Source organism: Cannabis sativa, chromosome 6 (assembly GCF_029168945.1).
Source record: "Cannabis sativa cultivar Pink pepper isolate KNU-18-1 chromosome 6, ASM2916894v1, whole genome shotgun sequence".
In the NCBI taxonomy this organism is placed as follows: Eukaryota; Viridiplantae; Streptophyta; class Magnoliopsida; order Rosales; family Cannabaceae; genus Cannabis; species Cannabis sativa.
Genome location: NC_083606.1, coordinates 19,111,194 through 19,134,415, shown reverse-complemented (window position 1 = coordinate 19,134,415; position 23,222 = coordinate 19,111,194). Strand labels below are relative to the sequence as shown.

At 32.4% G+C, this 23,222-nt stretch overlaps 4 protein-coding genes and 1 long non-coding RNA gene across 7 annotated transcripts; 2 read left to right on the top strand and 3 right to left on the bottom strand.

The window, feature by feature from the left end:
* Window positions 1-714: 714 nt before the first annotated feature.
* Window positions 715-2,369, top strand: LOC133039072 (uncharacterized). The gene is made up of 2 exons (XR_009688602.1): window positions 715-836; window positions 1,923-2,369. It is a non-coding gene; the product is annotated as an uncharacterized LOC133039072 (long non-coding RNA).
* A 3,948-nt stretch (window positions 2,370-6,317) lies between these two features.
* LOC115695163 (uncharacterized) lies at window positions 6,318-6,647 on the bottom strand. Its single transcript, XM_030622254.1, has one exon. The coding sequence runs from the start codon at window positions 6,645-6,647 to the stop codon at window positions 6,318-6,320; it is 330 nt and encodes a 109-aa protein (XP_030478114.1).
* Window positions 6,648-6,686: 39 nt separating this feature from the next.
* On the bottom strand, window positions 6,687-7,415 carry LOC115695164 (uncharacterized). Its single transcript, XM_030622255.1, has one exon. The coding sequence runs from the start codon at window positions 7,413-7,415 to the stop codon at window positions 6,687-6,689; it is 729 nt and encodes a 242-aa protein (XP_030478115.1).
* A 4,179-nt stretch (window positions 7,416-11,594) lies between these two features.
* Window positions 11,595-16,555, bottom strand: LOC115695746 (GRF1-interacting factor 3). Of its 3 annotated transcripts, none has more exons than XM_061117151.1 (6): window positions 16,182-16,550; window positions 16,005-16,050; window positions 14,795-14,958; window positions 13,401-13,477; window positions 12,471-12,555; window positions 11,595-12,388 (listed from the first exon to the last, which is right to left on the bottom strand). In XM_061117151.1, the coding sequence occupies exons 3-6, from the start codon at window positions 14,870-14,872 to the stop codon at window positions 11,921-11,923; spliced, it is 708 nt and encodes a 235-aa protein (XP_060973134.1). In that variant the 5' UTR covers window positions 14,873-14,958; window positions 16,005-16,050; window positions 16,182-16,550; the 3' UTR covers window positions 11,595-11,920. The 3 variants fall into 3 exon arrangements, with proteins under 3 accessions (XP_060973134.1, XP_030478683.2, XP_060973135.1); XM_030622823.2 differs by having other exon boundaries at window positions 16,178-16,541; XM_061117152.1 differs by lacking the exons at window positions 14,795-14,958; window positions 16,005-16,050 and having other exon boundaries at window positions 16,178-16,555.
* Window positions 16,556-16,565: 10 nt separating this feature from the next.
* Window positions 16,566-20,535, top strand: LOC115695745 (NADH-cytochrome b5 reductase-like protein). The gene is made up of 13 exons (XM_030622821.2): window positions 16,566-16,916; window positions 17,368-17,410; window positions 17,585-17,660; window positions 17,823-17,882; window positions 18,007-18,057; window positions 18,262-18,316; window positions 18,433-18,503; window positions 18,587-18,638; window positions 18,902-18,979; window positions 19,283-19,372; window positions 19,488-19,601; window positions 19,980-20,048; window positions 20,171-20,535. The coding sequence occupies exons 1-13, from the start codon at window positions 16,764-16,766 to the stop codon at window positions 20,225-20,227; spliced, it is 969 nt and encodes a 322-aa protein (XP_030478681.1). The 5' UTR covers window positions 16,566-16,763; the 3' UTR covers window positions 20,228-20,535.
* The last annotated feature ends 2,687 nt before the right edge of the window (window positions 20,536-23,222 follow it).

Here is a 23,222-nt window from a genome sequence, read left to right as displayed (position 1 = left end):
AATAAATATTTTATATTTATTATATAATTTATGTTCTTAATATTAATAAACTGCATACTCTTTCAGCATAGGTGGTGGATCCAGCTTCTGAAGCTTTGATTGTGGATACAAATGTTCTGCTAGACCCAAATACTCAATCGGATGCTCTTGTCGATTCCTAAACTTATATTCACTTATGCTTTTGTTTTTTTTTTTTTGAACTTATTTTTGGGGGACAATGGTCCCCCTTTTTACCTTTGCGGATACAATTTTAATAGGCCCTTGCTACAGGACTTTTAGTATATAAATTTAATGAGCGCATGATTTAGATATGGATTAGTGTGGTTATAAATACTAATTAATTTTATTATTATTATCATCATTATTGATAATTATATGTGAATATTTATGTTAAATGTAAAATGAATTATTTTTGTGATCCTAACTCGGTGGCGATGTAAAATGCAACGGAGGATTATTTAGGTCACATGGGTAAACTTAAAATCTTTTATTATTATAGAGAATTTTAGCATGTTAAGGTTGAGATTCGAGTTTTTGCGGGGTAATAGTTTTGGACTATTTTACCCCTAAATCGTTTTTTTTAATTAGACCTTAAGCAAGGGTAAAAGTGGAAATATTGAGTTTGTGTCTAGGTGGCAACTTAGCTTCTTAGCAGTTGGCAATTTTCGGCTGAATTAATTAATTTGGATTAATTGGGTGTAGAATAGAAAAATAGAGAGAGATTACAAAGTTGGAAACCTTAATTTCTCTTCTTCTTCACTTCGGCCAGCAAGTCTACGGGAGTTTTTCCTCAATTTTCAGAGGTTTTTTGGTGGAATCTAAGAGCTCAATTCGAGGTAGAACCCTAACCTAATTCTATTGTGAATTTTTTGTGTTGTTTGGTGGTTTCTTTAAGTTTAAGTTTTTGAATTAGGGATTTAAGTGTTGAGTAGTTACTTACTGATTAGGGTTGTTATCAATGGTTATTAGTTGATGATTTTTATCTGTTTGAGCTGTTGTTGTTTAATTTTGTGGTTGAGCAACTCAAACTTGACTCAACAATGGCAAGTTAAGTTTTGGTGCGTTTTCTTTGCTGTTTTTGTTTGAAAACTACTCTAGACTAGTATTACAGGAATCCTAGAAAGTTTGATTGCATTTGGGAAAGTTTTGGCTGAAATCTGAGATTTTTGGGTTTTACTAGTGCAAACCGGTCGACCGGTTTTATAGGATGGGATATTTCTCAACGTGCTTCTCAGTACGTTGAGTCTTTTTTGCAAGACTCTTGTTTCTTTTCTTGGATCTCCATCGACTCATGTCTTCGCCTGGGCTGCAGGATCTACGTCTTCCATAGGTGTATCTCCATCCCAACCACTAGTTTTGTTTTAGGTGAGTACTATAGTTGCAATATACAACCTTTGATGGTATCACTGTTTTCTTTAGCTCTCAATAAAAGCACCAAAATGTTTGCCGAAATTTTTAAAAACTAATTATTTATATTTATAAGAGCCAAAGAATGATAATTCAAAGACAAAGAGAATAAGAATAATCAGGATTTTCACGTGGTTGGGACATTAACAAGCCTTAGTCCACGAGTCAATATTAAAAATATAAGGCTAGAAAAACCTTAGGGTTTACAAGAAAATATGAATTCTCTATTTGGCATGACCAAGTGAATAATAAAATTCTAACCCTTTGCATGTAAGGTTTTTTGTGTATTTATAGTGTATAGAGGTCATACTCATTACCTTTTTCCCATTGAGGAAGTGTTTACAAATAATATATTAGCCTTGGGCTTATTTGATGAAGCCCGCCCCATGAGGCGTCTTTTATATGCTATTGTGGATGCCCATCACGATAATAGTTGTCAAAATCGTGTCCTATCTTTACGGGAAATAAAGACACATTTATTACTTGACTACTAATTAGCATTTTTCTATATTTAGCGAGATATGATATTCAATCTGAGATTCTTGGAAGACAATTTCTAATCTCATGGGATCTGGCAGTAAAGGGAAACATCCGTCGACATTCAGATATTCGCTAATTACTTCCTCTGGATATATGGCTTAATCTTATCTGAATGTATACCATGCTGGATGGGATTCTGCTTGGACGGGCCACTCGCTCCTCGTTCGAATCAACTGGTCGCTTATGGATCTGGCCCAGCTATTTTATTTGGGCCCTCTGTTGGGCCTGGGGTATTTAAGTTGTATTCGTTATAGAACTTCCACATGTCCCTAACTGGAAATACGGATAACAGTATCCAACCAATATTTTGTTGGAATTATTTTACCAGGATCTAGATTTACTACCATGTATGTTGTTTAACATCCTAATATGAATTTCTAAAACAATGAAATAAACACATATAAAGTTTGAGAAACCTTACAGTGGGTGCAACAGAATTAAATGACTCCTTACGCTCAGATCTCTAACCCTTGTATCCTTTTTGTAGCAGAGTATCACCAAGATCTGAGCCTGAAACTCATTCCTTGTGTTTGGATTCTTCACAGTCTTACATACTATGATTGAGGACCAACTTGATGTGTGTGGGCACTCACTCTATCACTAATGGCTGAATTTATTTTGTGTGAAGAAAGGCTTAGTGTTTCGAAAATTCAAGAGGAAGAAGAAGAAGGAAGAGATCTCATGAGAAAGCTAGGTTATTAGCTTTGGAGGCATTAGTTGGATGAAGAGACCATAGCCTTCCTTTTATACTATCTTCAATAGGGTTAGGGTTGAATTATATGGACTAAAAAATTGATAAAAATAGAGTAAAATAAGCACCCTATTGCCGGCCACTTAATGGGCACCACATTGGTTTGGGCTTTGTCATTTTTCTCAACTATTTTACCTATTTTTCACAAATACCACTTTTTGCAACTTCAACCCTATAAACGCCAAAACTATTTCTTTAATAATTAAAATAATTATCAAATAAAATTGTCATTTATAATATTTATTAATTAGACTCCATAAAGTCTCTTAATTAACAAATAAACTCTAAAACACTATTTCTTCACAATCAAGCCATAACATAGTGAAAAATTCATAAACTAGACATAGTCTAATTTTAGAATTATAATTGATTAATTAAAATCAATCAACTGAGTCTTACAAGCAGTTTGTCTCAACTAATATGGGGACCATGGGCCTATATAACCGATCTTCCAATAAGCGGATCTAGAATTCACCAAGTAAATTCACTAACTTATTAATTCCTCATTGCATCCACCATAGAACTTGGAATTGCACTCTCAGTTACATAGAACGCTCTATATGTTCCACGATATAGATACGCTTTTAATTATCCATTGTTATAATCCCAATAATCAATGATCCTCTATAGATAATCTACATTGCATAGAGATAAAAATTACCGTTACACCTTTTCAATGTATTTATCCTTAAAACACTTGGCCACCTATAAATGATATTTTAGTGAAATAATATAATCACTAAAATGAGATCTCAATCATTTATCTCTATTCAGCTAAGCTCGAAGGAAATCATCGTTTTACTTCTAAATACCTATAGAAGCTGTAGATTCCATATCTATGTTTAGAGCTCCCACTCAATTGTACTATCATGTTCCCAAAATGTACGTATCACCCTGACCAAAAGTAGGCTTAACTAACAAATCAAAGAACACGAATAACACTCTTGAGATCGAACCTAACCATGTCAGGATTAAGATCATTTGATCTAGGATCAACTAGGTGATATTGAATTGAATAGATATTACGGTAAATTTATCATATCTAATCCAAGTTCAATATCGGTCCCTTCCAATGTATACTCCATACATCCGATACTGGTAAACTTTGCCAATGCCGTGGAAAGGACATAACACTTATCCAAGGTGTAAGTATACCTATCGCTGATTATCATGCCAGTCTAAATCCAGTGAACTGACAAATCAGGGAATTAAACTTTTGAACATATAATCATGATTATATTCCACTGTGCTGACGACACTATAATCATGAACAAATACATATGTTCTGGACTTAATAGAATTTATACATTAAACAATCATGAAATAAATCATGTGAACCATGCAACATAAAATGATTTCTGATCTTTATTAATTAGTAAATCTGATTATATTGAAATGAGTTTTATTTTGGGCACAAAACCAAACATATTTCTATTGGATTTTCACAAGAAGGTATAACATATACTAAATCTAAGCATATTAGAAGAAGAAAATTAAGATGTATAATCATTAGTAGTTGATGCACGTAGTTGTTACTAATATATAATTGATGGTATTTAGTAGTTGAATTTTGGATACCAGTTAGAGAAATAATAAATAAAAAGAGTATAAAATTTATACCAATTCGTAGAATAATAAGAATACCATTTTTTATGATTTATATATAATTTTACGACCTAAAGTTTTTGTTTACAAAATATTCTTGTAAAATTTTAAAATTACAAAGGTACACTTTTCTCAGCAAACAATAAGAAACAACTAAAACATAACGAGAATCAATCTTACGATAACTATAAATCAACTATAAACATATAAAATAATTAAAAGCAACCTCATGACAACTATAATACAACTATAAATATACTATATAACAACCGAAAGAACGATTTATTGTTTTATACTGAATAAGTATTTTTGTAAATTAAAATATTCAAAGCATAAAAATAAAAAATTTCTGTATTAATATATTTATAATTTTTTTCAAATCTTTGGTTGTAAATTTTTCATAACAAAAATTTATTTTAATAAATTTTTAAAAACATAAGATAGTAGGAAATCAACTTAAATTAATACGATACTTTAATACTTTTTTTTATCTAGAAGAGAAACTTCATTAATTACTAGCAAAAAATCAAAACAATACAAGCAAAGGCACAGTAAAAATAGTTGCCCAACAAAAAACTAAAGATTATATTTTAATTTTACAAGAAAATTTCTTTCATCTAAGAATAACTTCATATTATTTACATGGTAGAATCTGTAAACAACAACCTGTTTTATTTTTTTAACTATAGCAACAATATTTTTTGATCAGCCTTCAAAAAGACATTTGTTACGGTTAGACCAAATGTAATAAACACAAGCTGCCAGTGTAGCTATTATAACAACAACAATCATTCCTGATGTCCTGCTAGCCAGCCAAGTGATCCAACTCCCATAGTCCCTTGGCCAGGAAGAAAAACCCAGCGATAAAAAGATCTCATCTGTAACTTTCGTAGATAAGCTACACTCAAAAAATAAGTGGGTATGACTCTCATCAAAGAGCCCACAAACAACTAACAGAAGAGTCTCCAAGGGAATACTAAACCGAATTAGTTGATCCCTAGTGAGCAAATGAGAGTTTAAAGCTTGCCATAACATAAATCTATGTTTAGGCAAACTAACTCTATTCCAAACCGCATCTGAATATAACACTGGTTGTTGAACAATGGTAGTGTTATAAAGTAAGGAAGCATTAAACTTACCCTTACGGCCTACAGTAAGAATTTGAGCTTTGGAAAAGCTTTGTCTTAAAGCACAAAGCTTCCTCCAATACCAACTCGAATCCAACTTTATATGAGTTTTCCAAAAGTCACCTTTTCTCAGATAAGTTGAATGAATCCAGCGAACCCAAAGCACATCATGCTTTTTTGAATTGCCTAAATATACCTTGCTATAGTAACTCTATTCCAAGTAGGACCATCAAGAAAACCAAGGCCTTCATATTTTTTAGGGAGGCAAACTTTTTCCCAGGAAGGGATATGGATTTTGCATCTATTACCTTCAACTCCCCAAAGAAACCCTCGACAAAGCCTTTCAACTTGTTTAATAACACTCTGTGGTAAGATGAATATACTCATCCAATAGTTCCAGAGACCTAGCAGAATAGAGTGTATAAGCTGAACTCTCCTTGCAAACGAAAGATGTTTACTAGCCCAAGTAGAAAGCCTCATCTTTATTTTCTTTATGATAAGACCACAATCTTCTTTCCTCCATTTCGTAGGCCTCATGGGAACCCCAAGGTACTTAGGGGAAAAGATCCTTCTTTCAAACAGAGAGTATGAAGCAACACCTTTTTTTCCTCTCCAAAAACACCTCCAAAGAACACTTGTGATTTTTCAAGATTTGCTTTCAGACTTGAAGAAGCACTAAAATCATCAAGAACAGATTTAATAATTTGGGTGGACTGAGCATCTCCTTAGCAAAAGATAATAAGATCATCTACAAAATAGAGGGAAATTATCTTAAGGCTTCTACACATCGAGTGATAGCTAAACTTGTTGTCTAAAGCCGCAAGATGAAGTCTTCTGGTGAGATACTCCATTACTAGGAAAAACAAGAGAGGTGATACTAGATCTTCTTAGCGAACACCTTTCTTTCCCAAAAACTTTCCTTGAATCCTGCCATTAATCATCAAAAGGTAGCTTGTGCTTCTCAAACAGTTCATGATCCAGCCAATGAACTTAGTCAGAAAACAAAGAGCTTCCTGAATGTCTTCCAAGAACCCCCAATCAACTGTATCATAAGCTTTACTCAAGTCAACTTTGATAGCACACCGAGGGGTGATAGATTTCCTTCCATAGTTTTTGATAAGATCCTGAAGAATCATTATATTATGAGCAATGGAACGACTTGTTGAAAGCCCCTTGATTTTGGTCAACAACCACGACAACACAGTAGCTAACTGCATGCATAAAAGCTTAGAGATACCCTTATAGATGGTGGTACATTAGGCAATTGGACGATAGTCTATCACACGAGAAGGACAGTCTATTTTTGGCACTAATAAAATTTTAGTTTCATGAAGACCAGCAGGAGACTTACCATTCTTAAAGAATTGCAACACGTCTGTGCATATTTCCCCTCCAATTTCTGGCCATAACTCCCTGTAGAAACCTGAACCATAGCCATCAGGACCTGGAGACTTAGTATTGAGGATGCTGAAAAAAGCTTTCTTTATTTCTTTTCTGGTAAAGGGCTTTAAAAGCCCAACTTGCTGGTCTAAAGAAAGCTTTCTCCCCCTGTCCATACACTCTCGATTAAGCAAAGACTGGGCAATACTCAAACTCCCCATAAACCTTTTAAATGCTTTAAAAAAATGGTCCACCACCTCAGGGAAACAATCCATTTGCTTTCCTTCCTTATTAACAAAGGAAACAATTCTATTATTTATCTTCCTTTTCTTAAGAAAAGCATAAAAATAGGCATTATTATCATCACATTTCCTTAGCCAAGTGATTTTACTACGATGTCTAAGGAAGCTATGATACATTTTACCTTGAGTTTCATATGCCTCAGCTGCCTTTTTCTCAGCTTCTTGAAAAGAAAAATTCCCATGATTGGCTTGATCATCAAATAAAGCCTCATGGTATGTCTCCTTTGCCAAAGAATAAGACTTTCCAATATCACCAACAGTCTCTTTATTGAATCTATTTAGATTGTGTTTTAGCCTCATCATTTTAGTAAAATACTATGTAACTTCGTGCTCGCACAAGGCTTCCTCCAATTGTCCATGACAACATTCTTGAACTCAGCATGCTCAGACCAAAAGTTGTAGTACCGAAATGGTTTGTAACCAATGTTTTCAAGTTTTCCATTAGACACCAAACACGAACAATGATCAGACAGGGTATCCCATTTGAACAGAGCAGCCGAGTTAGGAAAAATATCAACCCAATCTTCATTAGCAAACACATGATCTATCTTCGAATAAATTCGCTTCCCTCCTTCCTGTTTATTGGTCCAGGTATAAGCTGAACTTGAACTTTTCAAAGCATCCATTAACTGAAGAGATAATTAGTTATTGGAGTCTAAAAGCTCCCTAGGAGAAATCGGGTTCCCACCTTGTCTATCATTAACATGAAAGACAGAATTGAAATCACCAAGCATAAGCCACGACTTAGCCGGTAAAGTCAGACCAGCAAGATCATTCCACATTATTTTCCTTTCTATTATTGTATTCAGACCATATACAAATGTGATACTAATAGCAGTAGGAAAACCTGCCACTTTGACATAACAGTGAACAAGTTGATTTGTCTCCTTGGTTATAATAACACGAGCAAATGTACTCCTCCACATAACTAGAATGTCTTCAGTAACTGAGCTGGAATAGGAGTCCCAGTTTTGAAACCTCTTCTCCATCATGTCTTTTATTTTGTTCCCCTTCAATTTAGTCTCCAAAAATGCCCCAACACCAACTTTATTCAGATTACAAAAATTTAAAACATCAACCTGTTTATTCAATTTATTTAACCCTCTCACATTCTAGCTTAATATATTGCAACAATCCATTAACAGTTATGTAAAGGGCTAGTATCTAATTTTTTACCTTCCATCCATTCTTCAGTGTCTGCTTCCAACTTTTTTGCTTGAATATCAAGGATGTCAAACGAGTTTTGATTATCTTTATCCATTTGAAGCTCGGAACTGCCACTTCTCTCTGTTTGTTTGCTGTTTTCTTCGAGGTAATCTATTTATCCTTCACTTCTTTTTTGTTTTGAACAGCAATCGGGGCTACTGATTTATCCACTGACTTGACTGCCTGCTGCACTATATCAATAGAGACATCCTTTTCTTCAAGAATCACTGTAGCTACCTTACTCTATTCCAGCTTCTTACTCTATTGACTCTTCTCCACTTTCTGACAATCCACCATTAGATGGCCATAACCCGAACATGTTTTACATTTGACGGGGAGCCACTCATAGTCAATTGCTTGCTCGACCAGTTGCCCATACTCATTTAAAAACCCAATAAACTGAGGAGGATTATCAACTATGTCCATCTCTATAAGAACTCTTGCAAACTGAATTCAAGTTCTTGGTAAATTTATCCATCATCAATGGCTTCCCAATTGTAATGACAAGAGCACTAAGACAATTGTTTCCCCAATACTGAAGACCAAGACCATGGAGATGTATCCATAAGGGGAAAGATCGAATTAGGCGAATTAAGTTTAGATCCTTGGACCAAGGACGCACAATCACTGGTTTTCTATCAAATTGAACAACTCCATTTTCAAGAACCTGATCATGAGTTGAAGTTTCAAAGAAATTTACTATCATAAGCCCACCTGTCATTCTAATAACTTGCTCTATCCCCTGTTTGCCCCAAATTCGTTTGATAAAACCCTCAAATACAACCATAGGAGGATTAGCTCCTAATACCATACATATAACAGCTGAGTCCCAGTTAGCGGCTTGAGCATTAATTTCATCCACATCAACTTGAGCTATTTTCTTGCCCTCCTTGATTATCGGCTCCTCAAATTTCAATTTAGAAAACTTATTTGTTGAAAATTTCCTCGAGTGACTCTGAGCAGATTGTTGCAGATCCTGCTCCACTTTCTGTGCCCACGATTGAGTAACTCGAGCATCTTCGTAGCCTTCATCAAGAATTTCAAGACAGATTTCATCGTGCATCACGTCCTGCTCCATCATCGATTCTCCATCTTTGACAACTTCTGCCATGGCCTCTCCTACCTTTTTCATCGTAGCATCAGCATCTTGCTCCTCCCTCACATCTGAGTTCGAAACAGGATCTGGTGAAATCAAACGAAGTGCTGGCTTCTTGGTTACTCTTTTCTTTTTTGCCATGGAAGAGAGAAAAACCGGACCAAGAGACTATGCTTTAATACTTATTCAGAAAGAACTCTTATTAATAAACATAAAGACCAACACATGTTCAAAATTTGAGAAATACTGAATGAATATAAAATAGTATTAAAAATGGTATAAAATAGACTAAAAATTAAATCTACCATTTTAATATTAATTTAGTTCAATAAATAAAAACTCATTAGAAAAAATAATAAGAAGAAACAAGCGCTAAAAAATATCTAATCAAACGACGTACCAATAAAAAAAAGTAGAAAAATATACCAAAAAGTACATATTATGTTTTTGAATACCAATTAATAGAAAATAATTATCATAAAGACTTATAGGTACCACCATATTTATGATTTTATTAAATACTAGAAGGAAAGAAACAATAATCCTTCAGGTAAATACTATTTTGGACCCTGTATTTTGCAAAAGTTACCAATTGAACCATCTGTTTTGTTAAATGACAAAATGGACCCTGTATTTCTCAAAATGGTACAAATAGGACACTGAACTACTTTTCTGTCAAAAGAAAATTTAATAATAATCTGATCTAAAGGTGATATGATAAAATTATTTATATTTTCTGTATCTGTTCGTGTTAGGAATGGTCTTCAAGTTGGTTATATTAAACAAAAGTTGTTGAAAATTAAACTCAGGGTCCTATTTTTACTATTTTAGAAAATACAAGGTCCATTTTGTCATTTAACAAAACAAATGGTCTAATCGGTAACTTTTGCAAAACAGAGAGTCCAAAATAATATTTATCCTAATCCTTCAAACACCAACAAATCTGAGAATTATATCCCGTTGAACACCAAAACCTTTTCTTTAAAGCAAAATATTTAGCTTTTAAACAAAATCATAACAAAAGAATTCTTTTATATATATAGAAACAAATATTGAGTTTGAACGCCCAATCTTTTTCTTAAACCATTGTTTTTTAATATTGTTTTGGAACGTAATTGATAAATTATACTCTATTTTTTAAAATAATATTTTAAACTTAATTTTCGATAAATTTTTTTATTATAACCAACTTAAAAATAATTTTTAGCACGAATAGATTTAAAAAATATAATAACTATATAACACTTTTATATGAAAAAAAATCTAATAGTCCTTAAATTAGTGTGCCCTCACTGTCCCACTAATTATTTTAGTACACATTATTTGAACCAATTTGGGTAAAGTAGATTTTTTTTTTACTTCTATATTGAGTTACTATTACGTTTTATTTAACAAAGTTGCCGTTTGGTAACACTTTTGTTTTCTAATTTTTAAATCACAAAATGAAAATAAAATTTTTGTTTTTAAAAAACAAAAATACGTTTTGTAACTACTTTTGTTTTTCAATTTTAAAAACAAAAACAAAAGTGTATTCTATAAAGTTCAGTTTTATTTTCATTTTTTGATTTTATTTACGTCGAGTCTAGGTTCGGGGTCTGATTCGGGTTTAGGTCAGAGGTCGGATTTAGCACCAAGGCCGTGGGGGGATTTGGGTCCGAGTTTGATTGATGTCCAAAATATTGATTAAGAAAAAAAACTGCTTAAAAAAAATATTGAAAGTGATTTTTCTTTTGTTTTTAAAATTTTAATTCTTAATTAAAAAGTAAAAACAATTTTATAGAACATGTTTTTGAAAAATATTTTCACTTTTTCAATTTTAAAAACAAAAAAAATGATCAAAAAAATTGTTACCAAACGCCAAAAAAAAAAAAAAATCAACTCTGAATACTAATTTGTAAAATAAAGTATTTTATTATTCAACAAAACACAATCCAATCCGCAACTTTTATCAACAATGGTATTTACTCTTCTTTTAAAGGAAAGATAGTTCTTCGAACCATGTATAATGTATACAAACTTGCTGCAAGCAGTAAGTCGAGAAGACAAAAGTTGTAGTGTTAGTTTCTTACATTATTAAATTCTTGTCCTCCATTTTACTTTTATATCTACAAACTTACCAAAAACCCCTTTCTTTTTAGTGATTTCGCATAGAAAAATTGACCAAACCTTTTCAGAGAAGATTCTAAGAAACTAAACGATAAATTATCAAAACTTATTGCTGAGACAAGCAACTTTTGGAACAGAGTGATGACTTCTTAACCTACTACTATTTGACATACATAAATTACAGCATACCACTAGCTTCCATTCCAAACCTTCACTTTCCTACTGCTAGTTCCATTTCAACACACGACTCACTGCATGCCAAGAGACTCATAACTCAGACTCTTACCTACCTAATCTGTAACCACTAAATTTTAAGCAAGATTGTCAAGAGCATAAAAGTACAAAACCATCTATTATCAACATCCACATGCATCCATATGGAATGACTAACAGGGCCTTGTCACTTGGGGTCCTCTCCATCTCCAGCAGCTGAGGTCCCCTGACCATCTGCGCCAGCTGCCCCAGCTTCAGAACCTTCTTGTTTGCCACCGCCACGCCCTTCGTTTGGGCCAGCAGCTGAATTAGGCCCAACACTGCCTCCTGCACCAACAGTAGCCTCAACGTGATGCATTGGATGCATACCATTGTTGGTCCCAGCCGGTCTCATTACCATTTGCGCATGGATTGCTGCTTGCTGCTGCTGATGCAGTTGCTGTTGGTGGTGTTGTTGTTGTTGTTGTTGCTGCTGCTGCTGCTGCGGCTGCTGCTGTTGTTGTTGCTGTTGTTGCTGATCCTGCTGCATCTGGTGTGGATTATTGAACTGCATTGGCATCTTTGGAGGAAAAATACCTGATTGCTGCATCATCGCTGCAGCCTGAGGATGTTGCGTAAAATATCCTCCCTGTTGCATCGCAGGGTGCGGAGCCATCTGTAAGAGTAAATGAGCAAGTAAATCATTAAAAGATGAAAAGATAAATTAACCAAAACTAGGGTCATTGCTTACTACAAACCTGGGGAGGCATTGCTGGCGTCTGTGGTTGAGCATCAGCAATTGCAGCTAAATACATCAGATTCTTTTGAAGTTGGGCCTGATACCTAGATCAACACCGTTCCATTGTAAATGAAGTTATATTATTGTGAGTACAAGCAAGCAGCTAATAACACAGACTTTAACATTTGGGTATTAAAAACTAAGTTTCAACAACCCAGGTGTAATTCTAATGCAAGAATATAAAAGCATAGAGGAGAGCACCTCTAGCTCTTTCACTGCTTTAACTGCATCCAATTTGAGTGTAGAAGATATATAAGAGTTGCCTAGTTAGTTATCTTAGAATTGTATGACCAATACAATAAAAAATAAAAAATTAATTGCATGACCAACTTGTATTTGTAGTAGATAAATATTGCAGGTAATGCTAAAAGAAACATTACACAGTATAATCTTATTCTTATATCTCATGAATTGCTAACAATAATTGATCTGCAAATAAAACTAACATGAATTAATTTCTAACTTTTTAAAGCAATATCCCTACATCCTTCTGCCGCTATCTGACTTGCAAAGTTAATGATCATATAACACATCAAAAATATTAGAAGGCAATGTAGCACAGTTGGAAACACATGAAACACATTAAACTTCACAGCCAAAATCGAGATGAAGGATATGACTATTAAAGAGAATAGATAAATACATTAGAAACTGATATTTATTCTCAATTGAAGCTCCTAAATGCAATAATATGCATCGAAAAATAATAAGAATATCTGTTTTTTTTTTTAAAAAAAAAAAAAAAGAAAGTAAGCAACTGGCAACCAATTCAAACATGTAATACATCTAGCAGAGGAAACCAAGAATTTTCAGGCAACAGATGCAAATTCTGACCCATCAGAACAAAATTGCATACAACCACGTTAAGATAAGAGGAGATGTAACTTACTGAGCACACTCAGCAAGCTTTCCCAGGTGTTGATTGTCCAATATTGCTAGAATCAACTTTTTGTTTTCGTCAAGATACTGCATCATTGCAAAAAATTAATATAACAATCTGCCAATCAAGATAGATACACAAATACAATACAACATTCTGAAAGGCAAAAAAGGTGAATCCCAATCCAAGTTTTAATATGCAATGCAACCAGTGAAAATACATGTTGTGATGACAAGCACCAAGTTCGTAGTAAACCGAAATTGAAGAAGCAAACAACCTTGTCTCGTCTTTCCCTAAAATTGTTTAATATGATACATGATTTCATTTCATAATTCCATTTAAATTTGTTTCTTTAACGTCTTTCTTATTTTAACTTCCAAAGTAATCTAGAGCAGTAATCCTATATAACGCTTTACTGAAATAAACAGACATTATAGGCAATTTATTTTTCAACCCTTGTCATCATTCTATGAAGAAACATAGAAAGAACAACGAATAATATTAGCCCCAAAACAAAAAAGGATTCATGTAAAATGAGTAAATGAGGACTTTACATAATGGCATAAACACAAGTAATGTGAACATACCAAGAAACTTTAAGGAGCAAAGAAGTACATATACCTGATAGTGATATCCATAAAAAGGAATTATATACAGATATACTAACAGAATTAAAGATTTCGTTTTTTAGTTAATTTAGCGTGGGAAGCTCCTAAAGTACAATTATCCACTAACAAACCACGTTGATACGCAAGATCCTATATCCATTGAAAAGTAAATTACTTCAAAGTTCAGGCAAAGGGCAAACAAAAATCCAACTTCAAGTCTCCCAGCTTCGCACATTAACACATTGTGAAATAACATATTAAGAAAAGCAATATGTTAAATACCATAACGTTTATACTCAGAATGTATCAAAAACTTCTGACAAGGACAATTTAAATATTGAATCCCAACCTTTTGTATGACACACTCTCCAACAACATTAATTAAATATCTTCCTTTATACAATTGCATCAAATCGCCATTAACCAAAATTTAAGTACACAATGAATCTGTAAAGTAAAATGATCTTGTCTTTCACCAAAGATTTCCTCAGTAAATAAAGTTATATTTTTCCACTCCTTGAACTAATCCCATTCGTGTCTTTCTGCTGCCAAATTAAGATCCTATAGCTATAAATGACAAAAACAATTTCCAACCTGAACCCACTATTGAAAAATAAAACCTATTAATATTGAAGAATAAACAAAGAGATTCAGTAAAAAAAAAGGAAAGATACAAAAAAATGATTTAGACAGACAAAAACCCATACACACGCACACACAAATTAATCAACAAAAGCTTTCAGCTTTCAAAGACAAAACACATCAACCATGAAAAGACCAGAGAGAAAATGGCACCTTCTGAATCTGCTCAGTAGTGATGTTAGTGGGTGGAAATGAAGGCATCACAGGGATCATGGACGCTGGCTGCTGCATCTTTCTTTTCTTTCCTTCTTTTAGTTTGTTATTTTCCTTTTAATTTTGCTGTCTTTGTCTTTCGTGGTATTTTCTAATCACAAAGCCTAACATAATTTTATCCCAAAGGAGAAAAAGAAAAAGATATGAATAAGACAACAAAAAAAATAACGCAAAAAAAAAAAATTACCTAATGTAAAAAATGTGTTATATTTGGCACAAAAAATAAAATTTTTTTATACTTGCACCAATTTTTAACATTGTGCTCCAATGTACAATTGGAAAGTTTGATGCAAAATTTAATGTTTTAAATAAAAATATTAAAGAAATAATAACTCTTATTAATTTTATTCTTATTTTATTATGCAAACAACAGAAAAGAATATAAATAGTTCATAATGTAATATTATAGCTAAATATATTAATCAAATAACAAAAATGATACATAAGTAAATAAAAAAAGTAGTGTATTAATGGTGATGCAAATTATGCATCATCACAAAAGTAGTGCTAAATTAGATCACTATGTCTCAAATTTGCATCACCTTCTAAAACATCAATTGGAGCACATTTTTTTTGCTAAATGAGATATCTTTTAGTTTTGCATCACTTATTTGATGGAGATGCTCTTACTATCGTAATAAATTTTATAGCAAAGTTTCATAGTTAAAAATTCATAAGCAGTCCAAAATAGAGGTTGGTTCAAAGAAAACTTCACTGAAAAGTTGATTAGATATGCAACTGATTTCTGTAAATAATTGAAAATATTATAAGCGGCATATCAGATAATAATTGTAAATAATATGCTATAGCTATTTCAAAATAAGTTAGTGTGGACCTTGTTGAGAAACAAAATAGAAAAAAATGAAATATGTCATACAAGAAAAGTTAACATTGTTGTGAGATACTTATAATATTAAATCCACACCCAAAGTTACCTAACAACATTAAAACACTTATAAATCTACTGTATAACTGAACTCATCTCACCTCACCCAAAGAAGAGATTATTAATTTCAACATCAATTTTTAAACCAAACAGAGGAGACAAACACAATATAAAACAAAATTTATGCCATTATTGAACAGAACACATATATACAATCACATAAATATACAAAAATCTGAATTAAACAACGGATTCGAGTGTTACCGAAAATTTTCACAAACAAAGAAGAGGAGGTTGGATTACCTCAAATCTGAAATGTTGTAGACAAATAGTTGAATAAGAAAAAGAATCATAGAGAAACCAAGGATGTGAGTGAGCTTGCAATTAGAAAAAAGTAAAGAAATGACAAAGAAAAACCATGAGTGTGAGTTAGAAACCTGCATTTTCGTCTCGGGCAAAGGGAGAAATAGACAGAGCTCAGAGGGTGGGAAGAAAATCTTGAGCTGTTGAGCGTGGAAGGGAGAAGAGATGGAGGTGGTGATGTGGCGGAGGGTGGTGGGAGGCGCCGATGTCGTGTGTGGTGGAAGCAAGCACGCTACGGTTTCGTGCGCGGTGGGAGCAAGGCTGCACCTTGTCGTGGGTGCCAGAAGCAAGTCGCCGACGGTGAGGCTGGGAAGATGATCGTGCGTGGTGGCGGAGGGTGGACTAGGGCTGGTTGCGGCTAAGACGAGTGAGGGAAATTAATTTTTAGGGTTTCCAGTTTCCATAGCGAATCTCTCTCTCTCTCCTCAAAACCCTTTTTCATTATATCCCATAGAGCAAAGTCAACCTATTTGTTTTCTTCCTTACATAGTTTAACCAATAAAAAGCACCCACGTAAGGTGACCTTAAACTTTAATAATGGATCGGAAGTAGGGAATAAAATACCTTTTGGCCTTTGTTCTTTGCTTCTATTCTCGTTTTGTTCTAGTTTCAACTTCATTGCTTCTCCTTCGTCTTCTGAGCTTAAAAAACCAAACAAAAATGGCTTCCTTCTTTCACAGACTGGCTAAAGCTACTCCATTAGCAGCATTTCATGGCCAACGCAAGTCCACCACAACTGGTATCCCCTTTGGAGCTCTTGCTGCACTTTCTGGTGGACTTTCTTACTTGTACTACTATTCCTCCTCGGAATTGGTAATCATTTCTTTGTGATTCCTATTTTTTTAGGGTTTTATTTATTTTTCCTTGCTTATTGCAATGCTGGTTAGTTTTGTATCTTTAAGGGTTTGTGATTAAGATTTCTCGATTGATGCAATTTTGAGTGTTTGATTGTGATGAGAGGATTCTGATTTGTTGAAGATACAAATTTTGGTGTTGTAAACGTTAGTAAAGGTTTTTGTGTTTGTATGATCGGTAATCTTTATGATTAAGTTTCGTGAATTGGAATAATGAATCTGTTTGATTAATATTTATAATGGAGTATGTGCAGACTGTTGTGAATTTCTTTATCATTTGCTGAAATGATGTTTAAAGAAAATTGTCGTCAAATGAATGGAAGGGTAGTGAAAACTTGTAGATTTAATACATTCCTTTGAAAATTTAATTGTCTTAAATGTTTACTATTCCTCATTTTGTGCTCTAACAGGTTCAACTAGATTCAATCAAGGAAGAAACAGGCCCAAAAGTTGGTGAGTCCTTTTCTTTGATGACAGATGATCATGCGTTAAATTTTGGCGTACATGTTTAAGTTGTGGCCTTTCTGAACTGTTTCGTAAAGCTGAACTATCTTAAGGACTTTGGATTAAGATTTCCATAACACTATCATAGCATGTACGCTCACTGGGTGTGTCACCTATTTTCAGCATTAAATCCAGATGCGTGGATTGAATTCAAGTTGCAAGACACTGCTAGGGTTAGCCACAATACTAAATTATTCAGGTAAGTGCTCACTTGTTTGAATGGAATAGAAGCTGCTGAATTATCTGTGTGACTTCAGTGTAGTGATTTCATGTGTTGCACTGCCTGTTTTCTTATTTATTTTAACTTTTTATAATTGGGTAAAAATGTTAACTCTTTCTTTTTCCCTTCACAAAATACCAGATTTTCATTTGATCCCTCCGCCAAGTTGGGTTTGGATGTCGCTTCCTGCCTCCTTACGCGGTACACTGCTTTTCAAAATTAGTAAACTTGGTTCTCAAATTTCTTTTTGCAAGCAATCAGCTTCTATTTTTTTCCTCTTTTTCCTTCCACTTTGTTTTTGAACAGTGTTTCTTGTTAACTGCAGGGCTCCATTAGGAGAAGATGCTGAAGGGAAACCAAAATATGTAGTTCGCCCGTAAGTTCCTATTCAAATATAACATCCTCGATTTAAAGCATTTTACTATTTTCCCAATTTTTGTCATTGTGCTGAGAAAATCATAATAGAGTAATAGTTACCAGTACTTACACTGTACAAATATAAATGAGGCCTTGCTTAACTAGACTATGTTATTTTATGTTTAGTATTTTCCCCCTTTATGTACATCTCGTTGATGTTCAGGTACACTCCCATATCAGATCCAGATTCAAAGGGGTATTTTGATTTATTGATTAAGGTATGCCTATCTGGAGTTCTACATATCCTCAATGTGGTGGGGGTCACATACTCCTCATATTCCTGTTGTTAAGGTTATTTAATGCGTAACTTGTGGATTTCTTCTATTAATTGCAGGTGTATCCAGAAGGAAAAATGAGTCAGCATTTTGCAAGCTTGAAGCCAGGCGACGTGGTTGAAGTGAAAGGGTACTTTATATTTTTCTACAACTATTATCAGAAGGGGATATTCTTGTAATAATGTATATAATCAACATCATGTATTATCACAGGCCTATTGAAAAGCTCAGATATTCTCCCAATATGAAGAAACACATTGGAATGGTAAGGGAAGGTGTAGTAGTAATAGCTATAACATAAATTAAGCGGAAAAATTTAGTATCTGTATATTGATTATCCCACCCCCCCTTAGTTATTATTGGTTTTGCATCTATTCTGTAGCTCTCCTGCCAACAATCTGTTTCCTGTTAAAGATGTGTTCATTCTTGAGTGCTTCCTAAAATAACATGATTGATAAACTTTATCTAAAATAACATGATTGTAACCTTATCTAAAAAGCAATTGGACATTTTCTCTCTTTTGTCTAGATTGCTGGTGGCACAGGAATTACTCCAATGCTTCAGGTTATTGAGGCTATCCTGAAAAATCCGGATGACAATACACAGGTGAGACATGAGCTGTCTTATTGGCAATTTCACAATCTCATTCTTTTCCCATGTAAATGTTAAAAGATTCAGAACCACCTCATATAGTTTGATCTAGTTCAAAGATAAATTGGACATTTATAAGTGCTGCAGTTTCACTTATTGTTTCATTATTAAAATATTGTATGTGAAGTGACCAAGCTCTCTTTCTCTCTCCTTTTCTCCCTCTCTCACTCTCTCTGGCTCTCGATTTTTACTTGGGTCTTACAACAATCTGTAGCGTCTGACTCATTTTGACTTAATGGTTGCCTTCAATTCTCCCAGGTTTCTCTTTTGTATGCTAACGTCTCCCCAGATGACATACTGCTTAAACAGAAACTTGACTTACTTGCAGCGAGCCACCCAAACCTAAAGGTACCCTTTTTATTATTATTATTATATAGATACTACATTGCTGAACACATTGAAAATGATATTTGTCTCATACAAATTTGGCTTTCTTTACTTCGACGGCATGGAAAAATCTCAGGTATTCTATACAGTTGATAATCCAACAGAAAATTGGAAAGCGGGCAAAGGTTTTATCTCAAAGGAGATGGTTGTAAAAGGCTTACCTGGTCCTGGTGAAGATTCTCTCATTCTTGTAAGTGTTACTTTTAAAAGGTTTTATATAGACTAAGTCTATCCTAATCATACATTTATTCACTATAAGACGGTTGTTGGTTTCTAAATTGTTTCCCGATTCAATGTTGGTTTGATTAGAATTATTCATTATGTGAGATACTTGGTACTTTTGTAAGTAATAAGTTTACAATTGAACTGGTAATTGAATTTACAAGCACCATGACAAGTGAGACATTTTTGAATCCCTTTACCAGCAAGCATTGTCTCTATAGATCTGGTTCATATTTAAATTTATTTCCTTTCCTTTCCTTTTGATGAAACCTTACATACAGGTTTGAAGATAAATATAGGAAAATACGGTTACATCATATATGTGACACCTTTTCTACTTGTGCAGGTATGTGGCCCTCCTGGGATGATGAAGCATGTTTCTGGTGGCAAGGCCAAAGACTGGTCACAAGGAGAGGTAGTAGCCATATTTCTGTCTCTTGCGGTTTGAAGATAAACCTGATTTTTTAACACACAAAAGTTATTACTATTACACTTTCATAGTTTCATGAGTTCATTACTCTTTTCCTTTTTTTGCAGGTCTCTGGCATACTTAAAGAACTTGGTTATACAGAAGAAATGGTTTACAAATTTTGAGTGACAGGAGTGGATTCGGCATCTAAAGCAGTTAGCAATTTTACTTTTAGATTATAAGAAATAAAATGTATTTCTCAAGGAAGACTAGTCCTTATCAAGTTATCAACATGAGATGGGTTTATTTCTCTTTTTTATTATTATTTTTTTTTAATACAAAACCACTTCTTGGGTGTCCATTGATGTTTGAGTTTTCACTTTAAGAAATTTCAAGGGTCATCCGTATCTACCATAATAACATTTAATTGTATGGTGAAATGTATTGGTTTTCCAATAATAAAATTATAGGCAAAGGTTTGAATGTTGTGAAACAGTAGCTCTGAATTCTTCTAATAACTTGTTCTGCAGGGTGTGAGTGAGAGAGATATATGTTAGAAGTCTAAAGATGTATTCTTTCTTGTTATGGGGACTCAATAATCATGTTTGATATGAGTTCAATTTTCAATAAAGCAAATTATTTTTCTAATAATAATTTGAGATTTGTGGTAACCCAATTAGTTTTTTGCCTTTTTTAAGAAAAAAGAAAAAAAAAATCAATTTGAGATTTTGACACATGGTACAACAAACAATAATTTTAATTAGATAGATGTACACTAAAATTCTATTAAAAAACAATACATTTAGTAAATTACATTTTAATTGAGAAGATATAACTAAATAGAATTACAATAAAAAGAAATAGGTGACTATTCAATAGTTACATTTTTATTGTAACCATATGCTTACATTTTTTTTTTACCTCTAATAGCAGGTTATTAATAGGTAAACATTCCTTTTTTAGAATTAATTAATTATAATGAACTATTTTCTTAAAATAATTAATTAAATATTTAACAAGACCTCTTTTAGCAATTAATATTTATAAATAATTTTTTTATTTATATTTAAATCCTTACTCTAATTATTTTAACAATTAAGCCATTTAATTATATTATTTACAATAAAATTTATTTTTTTACAAAAATTAAACTTTTTTTACACAAATTAATAAAATTCTCTTCTTATAATAAATTTTTAAATAATTAATTATTTTTAAATGATATTTAATTATTTTGTTACAATTAGATGAACTAAGTATGAAGCCTCAAGCTAGTCAATCGATAACAAGTGTAGCCATTTTTTTTCTAAAAAATTCTTCAACTTATTTTACTTTTTACTTTTTAAATATTTAAATATAAAAATTAAATAATTAAGTGTAATAATTTACAATTAAGGTTACAAGTATAATAAAATTAAAATTATGAAATTATATGTGTATAATTTTAAATTATAAAAAGTTTTGCTATAAAATTTTAAATAATTTAAGTGCAAAAAAATAAATTGCTAAAAGATCCTTATATAGTAATAAATTGCAAAAAATTAATTAATAATTATAATTAATTTAATTTTAAAATATAAGTAATCTTAATTAAAATTTTATAAGGAAATAAATTATTAGGTAACTTTTAGGTTACAAGTTATTTATTATTTATTTTTATTTAATTTCCAAATTAATCACAACCATTTAATAGTAATCCAATAGCTTAAAAAAATGTAACCATGATAGTTACAATAAAAATGTAACCATTGAAACCTCTTCCTAAAAAAAATATATATCAAAATACTAAAAATTATCTAATATAACAACAATAACAATAAATAATTGTTAATATTATATCATAATAAATTATTTTGAGTAAATATAATATTTAAATATCTATTACAATTTGAAATGAAATTATTAATTTTACATAAATAAATTTATAAATTGTATGTATATCTTATATTAAAATATAATTATTATTATGTAGAGGTATACTTTTTTAATGCAAGACTTAAAAAAATATAGTAATTATTACATAGAAAATATAAATTGACATTTTATTTACAAAAATACCTCCATAAGGTAAAGTCAACATTTATACCTTTTATGTAATTTTAATTACCAAGATACCACTTACACTATCATCACTTAGACAATTAGATGATGGTTGCAGAGTAGTTGCTGCGTGGTTGCACGGTGGTTGCATCAGACGAAAGTTTCAATTAGACGATGGTTGCAGAGTGGTTGCTAGGTGGTTGGCCGAAGGTTGCATCAGATGAAGGTTTCAATCAGACAAAAGTTTCTGGGTGGTTGGCCGAAGGTTGAATCAGACGAAGGTTTCAATTAGACGAAATAACTGTTAGCAAAATGTTTATGCAACTGTAATGCAACTGTTGTGAAACATTAAAAATTAAAACAGTATTTTCATGTACGTAACTCTATCTACATGTCTCTTTGTGATTTAATATGAACAAATTCACCATTAGAAATTTGGAAAATAACAAAAATACACCAAGATAAATATTTTACTATAGTATTGATGTATATTTTTTTTGGATTATACTTGAGTTGGATTGTTTGGGAACTCCAATTCAACTTTTTGAGATCTGCCTTTCATAGATCTAAAAATTGAAGACAGGACATTAGTTTTATGCAAATTAAACTGGATTTCCAGTTGAATTTTAGTTTTGCAGTAGTTTTTCTACACTTTTTTTTTATGAATTCGAAACAGCCCTATTTTGATTGATTCAGGTCGTCTTCTCAGGTGAATTCGCCAGAATTAATGGTGGTTCTCTTTCTGGTTGAATTTTCGTTTCGGTTGCGTTGGGTTCCTGTGTAGTTGCATGATGGTTGCGTGATAGTTACCCAGGAAGCATGGATCCTGGGTTAAAGGTGTGTGTAAGTGGTATTTGTGTAAATTTTTTTATTTGAGTTGTATATTTGTTTATTTGGCCAGCTGGAAATATTTTTGTAATATTGTTATTTTTTTGGTTAAAACTGGAAAAAGCCTAAAAATATATAACTAATTATAATTTTGAGGTAATTTTTATTTATAAGTGACTTAAATTAAATCTTAATTGTTTTTATATATAATAAATTAGAAGTTATTTTTGAATAAAGTATAATTAGATAGAAATTCTACTGAATTTGTATTATACTAGTGGTCCGAGCACCTTGCTACTATAGAACAGAGTA

Excerpts from the sequence above, each read along its gene's own strand:
- LOC115695746 (XM_061117151.1), bottom strand. The coding sequence starts at position 14,872 with ATGCAGCAGCCAGCGTCCATGATCCCTGTGATGCCTTCATTTCCACCC. Across the intron at positions 13,478-14,794 it reads CTACTGAGCAGATTCAGAAG|TATCTTGACGAAAACAAAAA; the intron begins GTGCCATTTTCT and ends GCAATGATGCAG. Across the intron at positions 12,556-13,400 it reads AAGCTTGCTGAGTGTGCTCA|GTATCAGGCCCAACTTCAAA; the intron begins GTAAGTTACATC and ends GTGTTGATCTAG.
- LOC115695164 (XM_030622255.1), bottom strand. The coding sequence starts at position 7,415 with ATGATGAGGCTAAAACACAATCTAAATAGATTCAATAAAGAGACTGTT.
- LOC115695745 (XM_030622821.2), top strand. The coding sequence starts at position 16,764 with ATGGCTTCCTTCTTTCACAGACTGGCTAAAGCTACTCCATTAGCAGCA. Across the intron at positions 17,411-17,584 it reads AGAAACAGGCCCAAAAGTTG|CATTAAATCCAGATGCGTGG; the intron begins GTGAGTCCTTTT and ends ACCTATTTTCAG. Across the intron at positions 19,602-19,979 it reads GTGAAGATTCTCTCATTCTT|GTATGTGGCCCTCCTGGGAT; the intron begins GTAAGTGTTACT and ends CTACTTGTGCAG.
- LOC115695163 (XM_030622254.1), bottom strand. The coding sequence starts at position 6,647 with ATGCAGTTAGCTACTGTGTTGTCGTGGTTGTTGACCAAAATCAAGGGG.